The 12,193-nt window shown below is 44.3% G+C and overlaps 1 protein-coding gene across 1 annotated transcript; it reads left to right on the forward strand.

Moving 5' to 3' along the window:
* Positions 1–671: 671 nt before the first annotated feature.
* LOC310701472 (zinc finger protein RFP-like) lies at positions 672–11,009 on the forward strand. The gene is made up of 8 exons (XM_083492398.1): positions 672–1,173; positions 2,076–2,171; positions 3,735–3,965; positions 4,665–4,687; positions 5,579–5,697; positions 6,150–6,182; positions 8,028–8,060; positions 10,309–11,009. Exons 1-8 carry the CDS (start codon positions 733–735, stop codon positions 10,806–10,808), a joined length of 1,476 nt encoding a protein of 491 aa, XP_083348524.1. The 5' UTR covers positions 672–732; the 3' UTR covers positions 10,809–11,009.
* Positions 11,010–12,193: the final 1,184 nt, after the last annotated feature.

Below are 12,193 nucleotides of genomic sequence, written 5' to 3' on the forward strand. Positions count from 1 at the left end.
TGGCAAAACTTACCAGGAGAATAAAAAATCAAGGCAACAAGCTTTTTATAAAAGAATGGAAATGGTTTGTGGAGTATGTACAGATAGAATTGTAAACAGTAAAAACATTGGCAGGTTGATTGTAATGGCCTGCAGTTTTATAAGAGTATATATTTAAAGTAGATATTTTTAAAAGGAGTAAATTAAGTGAATTTGGATATGCAGAAGATATTAAAAAGAAAGATATGGAACCACAGAAAGGGCGAAGGAAGTCAAATTGGGAAATGTTAATTAAAATGATTGTAAAATTAATGTAGAAATTTGAAAAGCATAAATAAAAATTAAAAAAGATAGAGAGAGATTCCTGGACTGGCTGGACTGACTGCTACACAGCTCTGCCCTCGGGAAAGTGGATTGCCTTGAAGCAGAGGCTGTTTCTCCACAATGACAAGGATTTAGTTTAGTTTAGTTATTTATAAAAGCATTTATTATTTCAGGACAATGCACAACGATATGTATAAATCTATGTGTCTATATAGTTCTGATGAAGGGGGGGGGAGGGAGAGAGAAGCAATCACGGCAATGATGAAGCAATTAAGGCTATTTGAGAAAACATTAAGCAGCTGCAGAGGCGGGTCTGCTGCTTCTTTTAAAAAAAGTCCCATCGGCACCGAGATCCTGCAGGAAGAGAAACGCCCATTGGCTGAAAACCGCGAAAGTGGAAGTTTGCTTCCTTTTTGGCGCGAGGGAGCCATGGCTGCTGCTGCTGCTGCAGGAGGAGGGGGTCCCATGCAGAGTCTTTGCGATGAAGCCACTTGCTCCATCTGCCTGGACTATTTCAAGGATCCGGTGATGATCCCAGAATGTGGGCACAACTTCTGCCGGTCCTGCTTGATCCAGTCCTGGGGGGAGTCGGAGGCAGAGGCTTTCTGCCCTCACTGCAGAGAAACGGTTCAGGAAAGGCGCCTCATCCCAAACTGGCCGTTGGAAAACTTTGTAGAAATAGCCAAGAAGCTCAGTCTTCAAGAGGGGAAGGAGGAAGGAGGAAAAGAAAAGGTTTGTGAGAAGCACCAGGAGCCCCTGAAACTCTTCTGCAAGGAGGACGGAGCCCCCATTTGTCTTGTGTGCGACAGATCCAAAGAGCACGTGTGTCACGAGACGATTCCTCTGAAAGAGGCTTCCAAGGAGTACAAGGTAAGAAATCATTCTCAATTTTGGGTTTTTTGGATTCTTCTTGGGAGCTTTTCTGTAACTCTTAGGTTACACGGGATGGAGGGACTTCAATTTTGTGTGAAATTCAGATATACAAAACTCTCCCCCCTCCCAATTGCAAAATTTGGCTTTCAATATGTGTTTTGCTGCTTTTATTTTTCTCCATCACCTTCTCTCAGCTTAGTTGGAAAATACAACTTCCACACTGCTCCTACCTTTTGTAACGTTGATTATTATTTTTGCTTATAAAAACACGGAGCTGTCCATCCCCCTGAATAAATACTGATTTTATGCAAGTTTCTACACCATTTCTATAATAATATATCAAAAATAAATTTTAAAAATCATTAACCACTGCTTATTCTCAATAAAATGAATTAAATTCGAAAAAAATCTAGAATGTTCCAGAGCACTTTATGTGATAAAGAGCTTAATAGCAAGGCCACCAAGAGGTCAGCTTAACTGTGTGGCGTAATGGTTAGTGTTACACTAGAGCCTGGGACAGGCATAGGCAAATTCGGCCCTCCAGATGTTTTGGGACTACAACTCCCATGATCCCTTGCTAACAGGACCGGTGGTCTGGGATGATGGGAATTGTAGTCCCCAAACATCTGGAGGGCCGAGTTCGCCTACGCCTGGCCTGGGAGGACAGGGTTCAAATCCCCACTCAGCCATGGAGTTCGCTGGGTGACCTTGGCCAGTCACCATCTCTTAGCCACAACAGGGTTGTTGTGCGGATGAAATGGGGCGGAAGAGAACCATGGATACCACCTTGAGATTCTTGGAAGATAATGGTATATAAGTGTGATAAATAAAATAAATAAACAATCAACACTTCTGCTTCTCTGATTCAAACCTGAGCTTTTGGGTTTGTTTGTTTTTAGGGACTGATGTGTAGACGCCTGGAGATTCTGAGGAGAGAGAGAGAAAGAATTCTGGCCTATCAAGAAGACGTGAAAAAGGAATGTGAGGACCTCCTTGTAAGTGTCACTGTTGTTACTAGTGATGTAAAAATTGGGGTTTGGCTTTTGATCAGTCAGAGAATGGATGGAGGCAGGATCCAAGGGAAAGCAAGGCAGATATTTTATTTATTTATTGCAAGAGAGTTCCCTCCCCTCTTTCCATGGACGGAGAGACCCTGAACAAAAGTGTGCAGGAACCTTTAAAGACTTTTGACGTTGCCCAACCCCCTTAGCCAAAGACCACCCCAAAATCATACATACATCATAGGAGGCGGTCTACAGCAGAAATCCTGTCTGCCAGGATACCTGATAATGGTTGCGGTTTGCGTTATGTGGGCAGCCTGGCCATTCTTTTGTGATGGTTAATACTTTAGCTCCTGAATCCAGGTCAAAGGCTCACCCTATTCATGTACAAATATGCTCCTAAGACAGGATTTATAAGCGAAAGGACAATGGGAAGGCTTTCTCCATTTGCCTCCCTTAGGGCAGAGGAATATTTGAGGTCATTGGGAGAGTCAAAATGGCTTCAGGACTGCTCTCCTGTACTATTTCAGACACATGGTTTATATATTTAGATATGTATGCATTTATGAATATTCTGTATTTGAGACATTAGAATTCTTATAACTTTTGTTTAGAACTTAATGCTATTTTTTATTTTAGAATATACAGAATATAAAGTATGAAATATTACAATCAATTATAAGTTTCCATTTTTAACAGTACGTTCTATGTTATATCTATTTCATTACTAAGCATGTGTATACATATCTACTTTCCTTGTTTCTACTATTGTGACTTCCCTCCACCACAGCTTGACGTCCTTTGTTCTTTTTTATAACTTAAAACTGTGTTTTTTTTATAACTTATAAACTGTGTTTATAACTTAAAACTAATATATATATTAGTTACTTTTACCCCATGAACAATCTTACGATGTTTATTCTTAACTTTACGAGCTTAATCAATGCATATCAATAAATTTATTTTGGAACGATAAATTCATCTGTAATCATACTTCACCCTTATTCTTGTAAATGTTATGTACTGGGGTAACCTGGCTAAATTTGGAGACGTGTGAATTTCAGAAGATTACTGTATTTCACTGCATATTTTTTTCAGGTAGAGCTATTTGGCAAATTCACCAGGCTTGAGATGAGCATGAGCTCTCATTCACTGGTATAGGAGAAGCTGGGCACTTTCCAGGCCTGTACTGGCATTTTCTGCCTCCTGAAGTTACCTCTCTACCATCTGTCCTGCTAGTTCTGAGCTGACAGCTGACCTAACGCTCCACAAAAATGGACACATTACTAATTTTTAGGAAACTCAAGCCATCTTGGAGCTTTAAAGTAAATGGGGAGTGCTGGGGATACACATGCCACCTCTGCCCTCCTCCTGTTCCTACTTGTTTAAGGTGCCAGTCTAAAGCACCATGTTTCCTTTAATGCCTGAAGGGAGCTTCTTCACCAGCAGGAAGTTGTGACCGTGAAAAGTCAGAAGTGGAAGTCTCACGTCTGTTTTCGTGAGTTCCCATATTCCCCACTTAGGGCTCTGCTTTTCTTCTCTTCCCGCACCTTGCAGAAATTAACAGAAGCTGAGAGGCAGAAGACAGCGGAGAAGTTCAGACAACTGCACCAGTTTATTGAAGAACAAGAAAAATGTCTGCTGAATGAGATAGAAAAGGTGGAGAAGGAGATTGCAAGGAAAAGGGAAGAGCACCTGGCCAGGCTCTCCAGGGAACTCTCCTATGTGAAAAGGCTCATCCAGGAGATGCAGGAGAAGCGCCAGCAGCCAGAGGGTGAATTCCTGCAGGTAAGACAGTGGCAGGAAGAGCACAAGGCTCCACGTCTGGAAAAAGATGGCTGCAGACCTTTGCTGCTTGTATAGATGAAGCAGGCCAGGGGTCAGCAAACTTTTTCAGCAGGGGGCCGGTCCACTGTCCCTCAGACTTTGTGGTGGGCCGGACTATATTTTGAAAGAAAATAATGAACAAATTCCTATGCCCCGCAAATAATCCAGAGATGCATTTTAAATAAAAGCACACATTCTACTCATGTAAAAACACGCTGATTCCCGGACTGTCCCGGGCCATATTGAGAAGGCGATTGGGCTGGATCCGGCCCCCAGGCCTTAGTTTGCCTACCCATGAAGTAGGCACATAAAGGGGCTCAATTGGTGGAGCCTCAAGCCAGGTCTCTTGTGCATCCAATAGACGTGGGATGGATCATTCCTCATTTGCACTTTATAAATCGATATGCAAACTGAATTACAAACGCCCGTCAGCGTTTGCAGTTCTCTGGACTTTCTAAGGCAGTTCTCCAACCAAGCAAAGTGTACAATTTACCCAACTGCTGAAAATTGGACTATTCAGCCATCCCTACCCAAAACTTTGGTGTGTGTGCTATGAGACTGACATCAAAGGGCAGGAGTGTTCCTCCATTCCAAGGTCTGAGGGGTCTTCATAGTGTGGCCTGTGGTGTGCAGTGATTTCCCTTCTCTTTTCCCCTCTAGGATGTGAGGAGCACCTTGCAGAGGTAAGTGGATCCTGCTCATTTCTGTTAGCATGCCGGGAGGGATTAAAGAGGAGAGTATGTAAGATCTGCCTCCTGTGGGAGAGACTAGACCTACAGCATTTCACAAGTAAAACCAGGGCCCTCTTTTTTGACCTTGTTGTGCCCCAGTTCTCCCTCCAAGAATCAGGCTTAGAGCAGCACCTAACTCCCCACTATCAAACAGGTCTGGAAGCTCTTCTCTGCCTTCTGCACATCCTACTCACTCTGCAATAGTTTCAAACATCTGAAAGAGAATTTCTATGGGGGACATATTTCAGGGCCATGGGAGCATTCCAGGGTTGTCCCACGGGGTTCCATCTTGTCCCCATTGCTTTTTAACATCCACATGGAGCCGCTGAGCACTTCCCTTAATAATAACAATAACGTTTTGATGGCAGGCCGAAAGGTTTTCATATTTCCAGGCTTTGAAATTACCTTTTCAATACTTTCATATATACCTTTATGACAGAGGTAGTTATATATTGGAAAGCGTAATGCTGGTGGTCAACAAAAGAGTACACACACACACACACACATATACACACGGCAAATATGGATTTTGCACTAAGCTATGGAACAAAGAGGGTGTTGGTTGCCTCAGCCAGAATAGGTGGCTACCATCTTCCTGAACAAACACCTCAGCAGTGGCAAGGCTTCTTCCTTCTTGAGTTAGGCTACCTCTCTGTCTGGCCTGGCCACCTTCTGGAGGCTTGGGGTTTGGCTGTTTTGGACCCCATCGCGAGGAAGTATCTCCCCCCTCTGTGTCTGCCTGTCCCTCTAGGCTCTCTACCATTCTCTTCCTCCTCTCAGCTTTCTTTCCTTTACCAGGAATTGTGGAATTGACCGGACTAATATTTTGTTTCCTTTCACCAGGTATGACAAAAGACAGAAATTGGAGAATCCGCCAACTTTCCCTCCAGAGCTGAAGAGAAAGACCTCCAGATTCTGTGATATAGACCAACTTCTGGATTCTGCCATGAAGAAATTCCAAGGTAATAAAATAATGACTACAATGATTTTATTCTGGGCATTATGTAAGTCAAAAAGTGAGCACACCAGGCTCATATTATATTGTACACACAAGTCCCGTTATCTGTCTGCTTGTTACATGAACACTCAGTTATCCAAACACAAAGAATTATAGTCAAATCTCGCTGCACACACACCTGATTTAGATGTCTGAACAGCTGAAGTTTGCCCACTTCTTTACTCGTTTGTGCTTTGGTGCCATTTTCGGGCAGAGGCCATGGAGGGAGGGTGAGGGGAGAGAGATCAGGACAATCTGTCTCTTTAGCTGGTTGGCTGCACCCGTTTTAGGAAGAAACCATGGCGGAGAAAAGATCACGGGTTAGATAGATGCTGCAGTATAAAGTGTTATTTGGCAAGAACACATATTTGAAATGAAAGAATGTGGTACTTACACTTATCTTTTTTTCTTCTCTAGACTCCCTTTCATTCAGAGAACAGCTTCAGCAAGGTAATTTCCAATGAGGAACCCCAATTCACAGGAGGGGTGGGGGACAGGTACTTCTTTGTGGTTAAACAGTCAGTTCTGCAGACTTTGGAAGCACATTCAATAGCTTAGCTCTGGGTCTATAGTGGCATTTAGTTTCTTTATATGTACAATGAATGACCAGAGGATGGGTTTGAAGGTACAGGTGTGGGGTAGATTTTTGTGGGGGTGCTGGCATCCCTGCGAAGAACCTGCATGCCATTCTGGGACCAATGACTTAGGAGTTTGGTTCCTACCTATAAACTATTTCATTGACTTTTCCCCTTACGAAATCCCACTGGGTCAGCCCTAACATCCAGTTTTCATTTACATGGAACCTTCCTTACGTTTTGTTTCCCATCTACACAATCTGGAGGTCCTTTTGGAGGTTCCCAGCCTTTCCTTGGGTTTCAATGTCCTGAAGGTCATTAAAAAGGGCATCAGCAAGCACCCAGTGTCTGTTGATTCTCCTCATATGGGGGAGGATGTTGGGATATGAGTGCGAACCAGCTGCGAACCAGCAGCTCATTGTTTACATCATGTGATTCTTATGATGTGACTGAGCGTGAGACAGGATATTCAACTCTATTCTCAGGGCTGTGTACCAAGTGTAACTTGAGACCTTCCTGTTGTTGCTGCAAAGGAGGAGTGAGTGAGTTGTACGGAGGTTTCTGAGAGAGCAGACATGTTTTGTACTAGCTCGTCTACAGTGTACAGTCCGGGAATAAAGTAGGATGAGTCAAACTACTTTCAGACTGTCATCTTTCTTCTGCTGAGATGCAAGGGAAAAGGGAGTGTGCATCTCTCGAGAGGGAGGTGTCGCTTATTATTGATCTCCCTGGACTGACCGAAGACCAGCCAGGGGCAGATCACCGGCAGCAGGCCCCAGTGCTTGGGAAGAGGAGTCAGCCTTTCCCGAGTGGGCCAATAGCCAACAGTGTCTTGCCCAGGCTGGTCCAGCAGTGGAATAAAGGCCTGAGCCGTCTTCTCAGACATCCACCCACAGCTGCCGTGCATACAGTGGTGCCTCGCAAGACGAAATTAATCCGTTCCGTGAGTCTCTTCGTCTTGCGGATTTTTCGTCTTGCGAAGCACGGCTATTAGCGGCTTTAAGAAAAAGGAAACAAACTCGCAAGACATTTCATCTTGCGAAGCATGCCCATAGGGAAATTCGTCTTGCGCGTTTTTCATCTTGCGAGGCATTCGTCTTGCAAGGCACCACTGTAGTGCTTCAACCATCACACAATCCTGCAATTCTTATTAGATCAGCCCCACATGGGAAGCTAAGGACACTTTTCCAGAAAGCCTCTACCAAAAATTTTGTTAACATTCTGAAAGAATTTTAGAAGTTTAATGAGGCAGGACTTCCTGTTGCACAAGACCCTTGGAATTAGATTTCAAATTTCTGCCAATTCTTCCTCTGCAAATTTGCTCTGTCAGTATTTTTAACAATTCTGGTTTCAATAGCTTTCCCCCACCTGTTTACTTGGGGCAGCTTTGAACCTGCCTCCAGCTCTCCTCTGGATCCTTTAAAAATACTGTTACCGCAGTGCCGGCCATCCCATCCTCTGCTATGGATCCCCATTTCATTGATGGATTTGGAATGACTTTATTCTGTTGTTGTCTAGTATGGTTTACAATGTCTGATTTTTACCTCTTAGTTACTTTAATTTCACCTGACTACAACTTTCTTGTTTCCAGTTACTTGTTCTACGACTTAATCTTTGATGTGAAATGAAGAAACAACGTATGCTTTTTTATGAAGTGATTATTTGTAACTACAATTTTGTGAGATATAGCCCTTAAACTTTATATCTTTTTCTTCCTCAGATAATTGGTCATTCGGACAACAGTTTCAGAAAGGTAAATTTCCATTGGAGGCCCACCTTCACGGGAGGGGTCTGGTGTTTCATTGGAGTTAAGTAGTCTGTTCTGCAGAGTTGGGAACCATCAATAGGTTTAGTCTTGCTGTTTGGGTTCCTCATGTAAAACAGAGGGTGGTGGGCTTGAGAGTGCAGAACTGGGTGTTTGAAGAGTGCCTCCACTTACAAAGGAACTACCCAAAAGTGAGACTAATGATGGAGGAATTCTGTTCCTGCCTAGAGCTTGTCTGATGCCTCCAGGGATCCCACATTCATGGCAGGAAGGCAATGTCTCCCGCCACTTTCGGGCTCCCTTCACCTGAGATTCAGGGACAGGCTTGCGAGTAGCCATACTTTTTTGTTATACAGTGGTACCTCTGGTTGCGAATGGGATCTGTTCCAGAGGCCCGTTCACAACATGAAAAGAGTGCAACCCGCAGTGACGCGTCTGCACACACACGGGTTGTGATTCGCCGCTTCTGCGCATGCGCGTGACATCAATTTGCATATGCACGAGCTGCGAAACCCGGAAGTAACCCTTTCCAGTACTTCCGGGTCACCGCAGGATGTAACCTGAAAAAACGTAACATGAAGCGGACGTAACATGAGATATGACTGTAACTTCCATTAACAATCTCCTCCAGATATCAGGACTCAAAAACCTTAGAATGGTTAATTCAGTTTTCTTTTACGAAGCAAATCACGGAGGGAGATATGTGAAGTCTGCTGGCTACTAAATACAACCTTTACAGACTTCTGTTCCTGCTTTGAGAGAGACTCCCTCTGAGCACAGAGGCTTCAGTTACAGTGGTACCTCGGGTTACAGACGCTTCAGGTTACAGACTCTGCTAACCCAGAAATAGTACCTCGGGTTAAAAACTTTGCTTCAGGATGAGAATAGAAATTGCGCCGCGGCGGCAGGAGACCCCATTAGCTAAAGTGGTGCTTCAGGTTAAGAACAGTTGCAGGTTAAGAACGGACCTCCAGAATGAATTAAGTTCTTAACCCCGAGGTACCACTGTAGTTATCTTGACACACTCAGCCTGTAACTGGCTACATTTTTATTGTCTCCTGTTTTCCCCAGGCAACTAGCCTTATTGAGTAGATTAAATCCAAGAGAGAAGCATTAAACAAAGACTCCATTCCAAAACTACATGAATATGCAGGCCTTATCTTAGCTTTGCAAATGCTGCCAATTAGCTGGTCATCAGAGTTTGTCAATTAGCTGGTCAGGGAGAAATCTTCAGTCTGAAATAGGACAGCAAAGGGAGGAAGAGCCATTAATTATCTTTAAAAAAAAGATTCCTGTTGTGGAAGAGCACAATTGCAATAAGGAGGAACAGTTGAGGGAGAGAACTCGTTTATGTTGCTGCAAAGTATAGACAGAGTGAAAATGCGTAACTTGGGTTTATTAATTTAAACATGTCTACTCTGCCCTTACTCCCTTATGGGGGACACAAGAGCCCTTATAGAGTCCTTTGTAGGTTCTCCATCGGTCGGAGAAAATAACAGAGGCCAACCAGAGAATATTAAGAAGCAAAGCAGCTCGTAAGCCTGATCTTTATTGAACTGTTGCCCCCTTCACATGCAGGAGAAGGAGGGGGACCCAGAACCAAGGTGTGCCTGCCCTTATATAGATATTTTAAATTGCCCGCCCTACAGTCCAAGACCACTCCCAGAAACATCATACTTACATCACAGAAGGGGTGTAGCCCAAGACCACCACCCCAGATACATCATACCTACATCATAGAAAAGGCGGTCTACAACAGAAATCTGAGTGCGTTGTTTATCTCCTGTCTGGCAGGTTACCTGTTGATGGTTACTTGATTGAATTACCTGGGGAGCCTGGCCAGTCTTTTGTAATGATAAATACTTAGTTCCTGAGCCAGTTCACAGGCTCACCCTATTCATACACAGACATATCCTTCTGACAGGATTTGTGATGGAGAAGACAATGGAGAGGCTTTTCCAATTTCCTTCGACCTTGCAAAGAAATGTTTGAGGTCAATTTGGGAGGGACAAAATGGTTTCAGGACTTTTTCTGTGGGATTTCAGACATGTGGTTTATATATATCTATGTACGTGCTTGGTTGAGGGGAGGAGGGTCCTAATCCTGAATGCAATGCAAAGAACTCCCAATTATTTGAGAGGGGATCTAGTCTGGGCACTTGTTGGATCAGGATATTCATCTCCAACTCTCATCTGACTCTGCCTCTCTTCTCTTTCCCTCATCATCTCCCCAACAGCAAATGTCACTCTGGATCCAGACACAGCCGAAATCAGCTACATCCTGTCTGAGGATCGGAAAAGTGTGAGACTGAGAGAAAAACCTCGTGACACATACGGCGGCCACTATCTTCCTGTGTTAGGACGTGAGGGATTCACAGCAGGCAAACATTTCTGGGAAGTCAATGTGGAAAATGGAGGGGAATGGGTTGTAGGGGTTGCTGTGAAGTCTGTGAGCAGGAATGGATTTCCCCTAAGTCCCGAGGGAGGGATCTGGGCTGTACAATTGAAAGGTAGTCAGCACAAGACCTGCAGTTCCTTTAATCCCCTTCGTCTGTCCCTGAATGGAAAGCTCAAGAGGATCCGGGTGACTCTGGACTATGAAGGCGGATGTGTGTCTTTTTATAATGCTGACTTGGGAACCAAACTCTACACTTTCTCAGAAGCCTGGTTCTATGGAGAGACCCTTCTCCCTTTCTTTCGGGTGGATACAGTTTCTACCCACCTTGAGATCTGCTGAGGAGACTAAATCTGCCTCACCAGAATGACACACACAACACACACGTGTAATTGAATTTATATATCGCCCTATACTTGGGGGTCTCGGGGTGGTTCACACACACACATCTCTCTCAAGAGCCCTTTGGGCAGCTTTTGAGGGGTCCTTTGGGAGGATTCATTCCAGTCACAATCAGCATAAATAATAAAACAAAAATAAGGCTTTGTATTGTTTTTCTTCCCTTTCCCAGAATTCCCCCTGCAGCTTATTTTTTAAAGAGACAGTAACACTTTAACTTTCCCAATAAATAACATATTCCTCAAAAGGGTTCAGCTTCCATCACCTTCAATCCTACTTTCATTCTTCCACCTTCCCAGCAGCTGAGGATTTGGCCTGCCAAAGGAAAGCCTGCAAAACAGATGCGCCTCACCATCCCTTGGGGGGGGGTTGGTTCTCTCAGTGGGGAGAAAAGGTGCTGAAGTCCTGTTATGCTAGTGAGACTCATGGCACTGCCTCTCTTCCAGTATCTGGGGTTGCCATATGTCTGGGTTTTCCAGGACATGTCCTCTGCTGGGGGGGGGGGCAGCATTCCCCTCTGGGCAGATTTTTGCAGTTTACATGAAGTGTCCGGGTTTGGGTTTAGTTTACTTTTATTATTATTGGCCGCACTAGGTCTGGTGGCATTTCCACTGGCCACCAGGCCTTGCACGGGCTTCTTGCTTCCCATTGTCCAGAGACGCAGCATCTCGTGAGCAGGAGGCCAAGGACAGCAAAGGGGAGGGAAGGAGGGAGCGAACGAACAGGAAGGGGGTGAACCATGGAGATGCGGGATGGGGGAGGTGCCCCAAATGTGTCCCCGATTTTGCGCTTTGGAATATGGCAACCCTACCAGTATCCTACTTTGTGCAATCCAGCCCCAATAAAACATATACAGTAAAGCGAAACACACACAGGGGAAAGGGAATTGTCCATATGATTCATTTGATTTTACAAGCTTTATGTACTGCTTGATTGATTATAACAAAACTAATCCGTTTACATGCACCCACAGCCCAAATATAAACATTAAAATACAGTGGTGCCCCGCAAGACGGAAAACTCGCTAGACGAAAGAGCTTTCCGTTTTGGAGGTGCTTCGCAAAACGAATTTTCTATGGGCTTGCTTCGCAAGACGACAATGTCTTGCGAGTTCCTGCTGGTTTTTTTTTCCTTTCCCCCCCTTTTTCTAAGCCGCTTATCAGCTGATCCGATCAGCAGATAAGCTGCTAATAGCGCTAATCCGCTAATCCTTCAATGGGCTTGCTTCGCAAGACGAAAAAACCGCTAGATGAAGAGAATCACAGAACGGATTATTTTCGTCTTGTGAGGCACCACTGTACTAAAGAAATTATTTGTGAAAACAGGAA

This window comes from Podarcis liolepis (assembly GCF_965112155.1).
Source record: "Podarcis liolepis genome assembly, chromosome: 2".
NCBI classification, from domain to species: domain Eukaryota; kingdom Metazoa; phylum Chordata; class Lepidosauria; order Squamata; family Lacertidae; genus Podarcis; species Podarcis liolepis.

What these genes read in the sequence shown, in the direction of transcription:
- LOC310701472 (XM_083492398.1), top strand. Translation starts at nt 733, where the DNA reads ATGGCTGCTGCTGCTGCTGCAGGAGGAGGGGGTCCCATGCAGAGTCTT. An exon ending in AGGCTTCCAAGGAGTACAAG is followed by an intron (nt 1,174 to 2,075) that starts GTAAGAAATCAT and finishes GTTTGTTTTTAG; the next exon opens with GGACTGATGTGTAGACGCCT. An exon ending in TGCCATGAAGAAATTCCAAG is followed by an intron (nt 5,698 to 6,149) that starts GTAATAAAATAA and finishes TTTCTTCTCTAG; the next exon opens with ACTCCCTTTCATTCAGAGAA.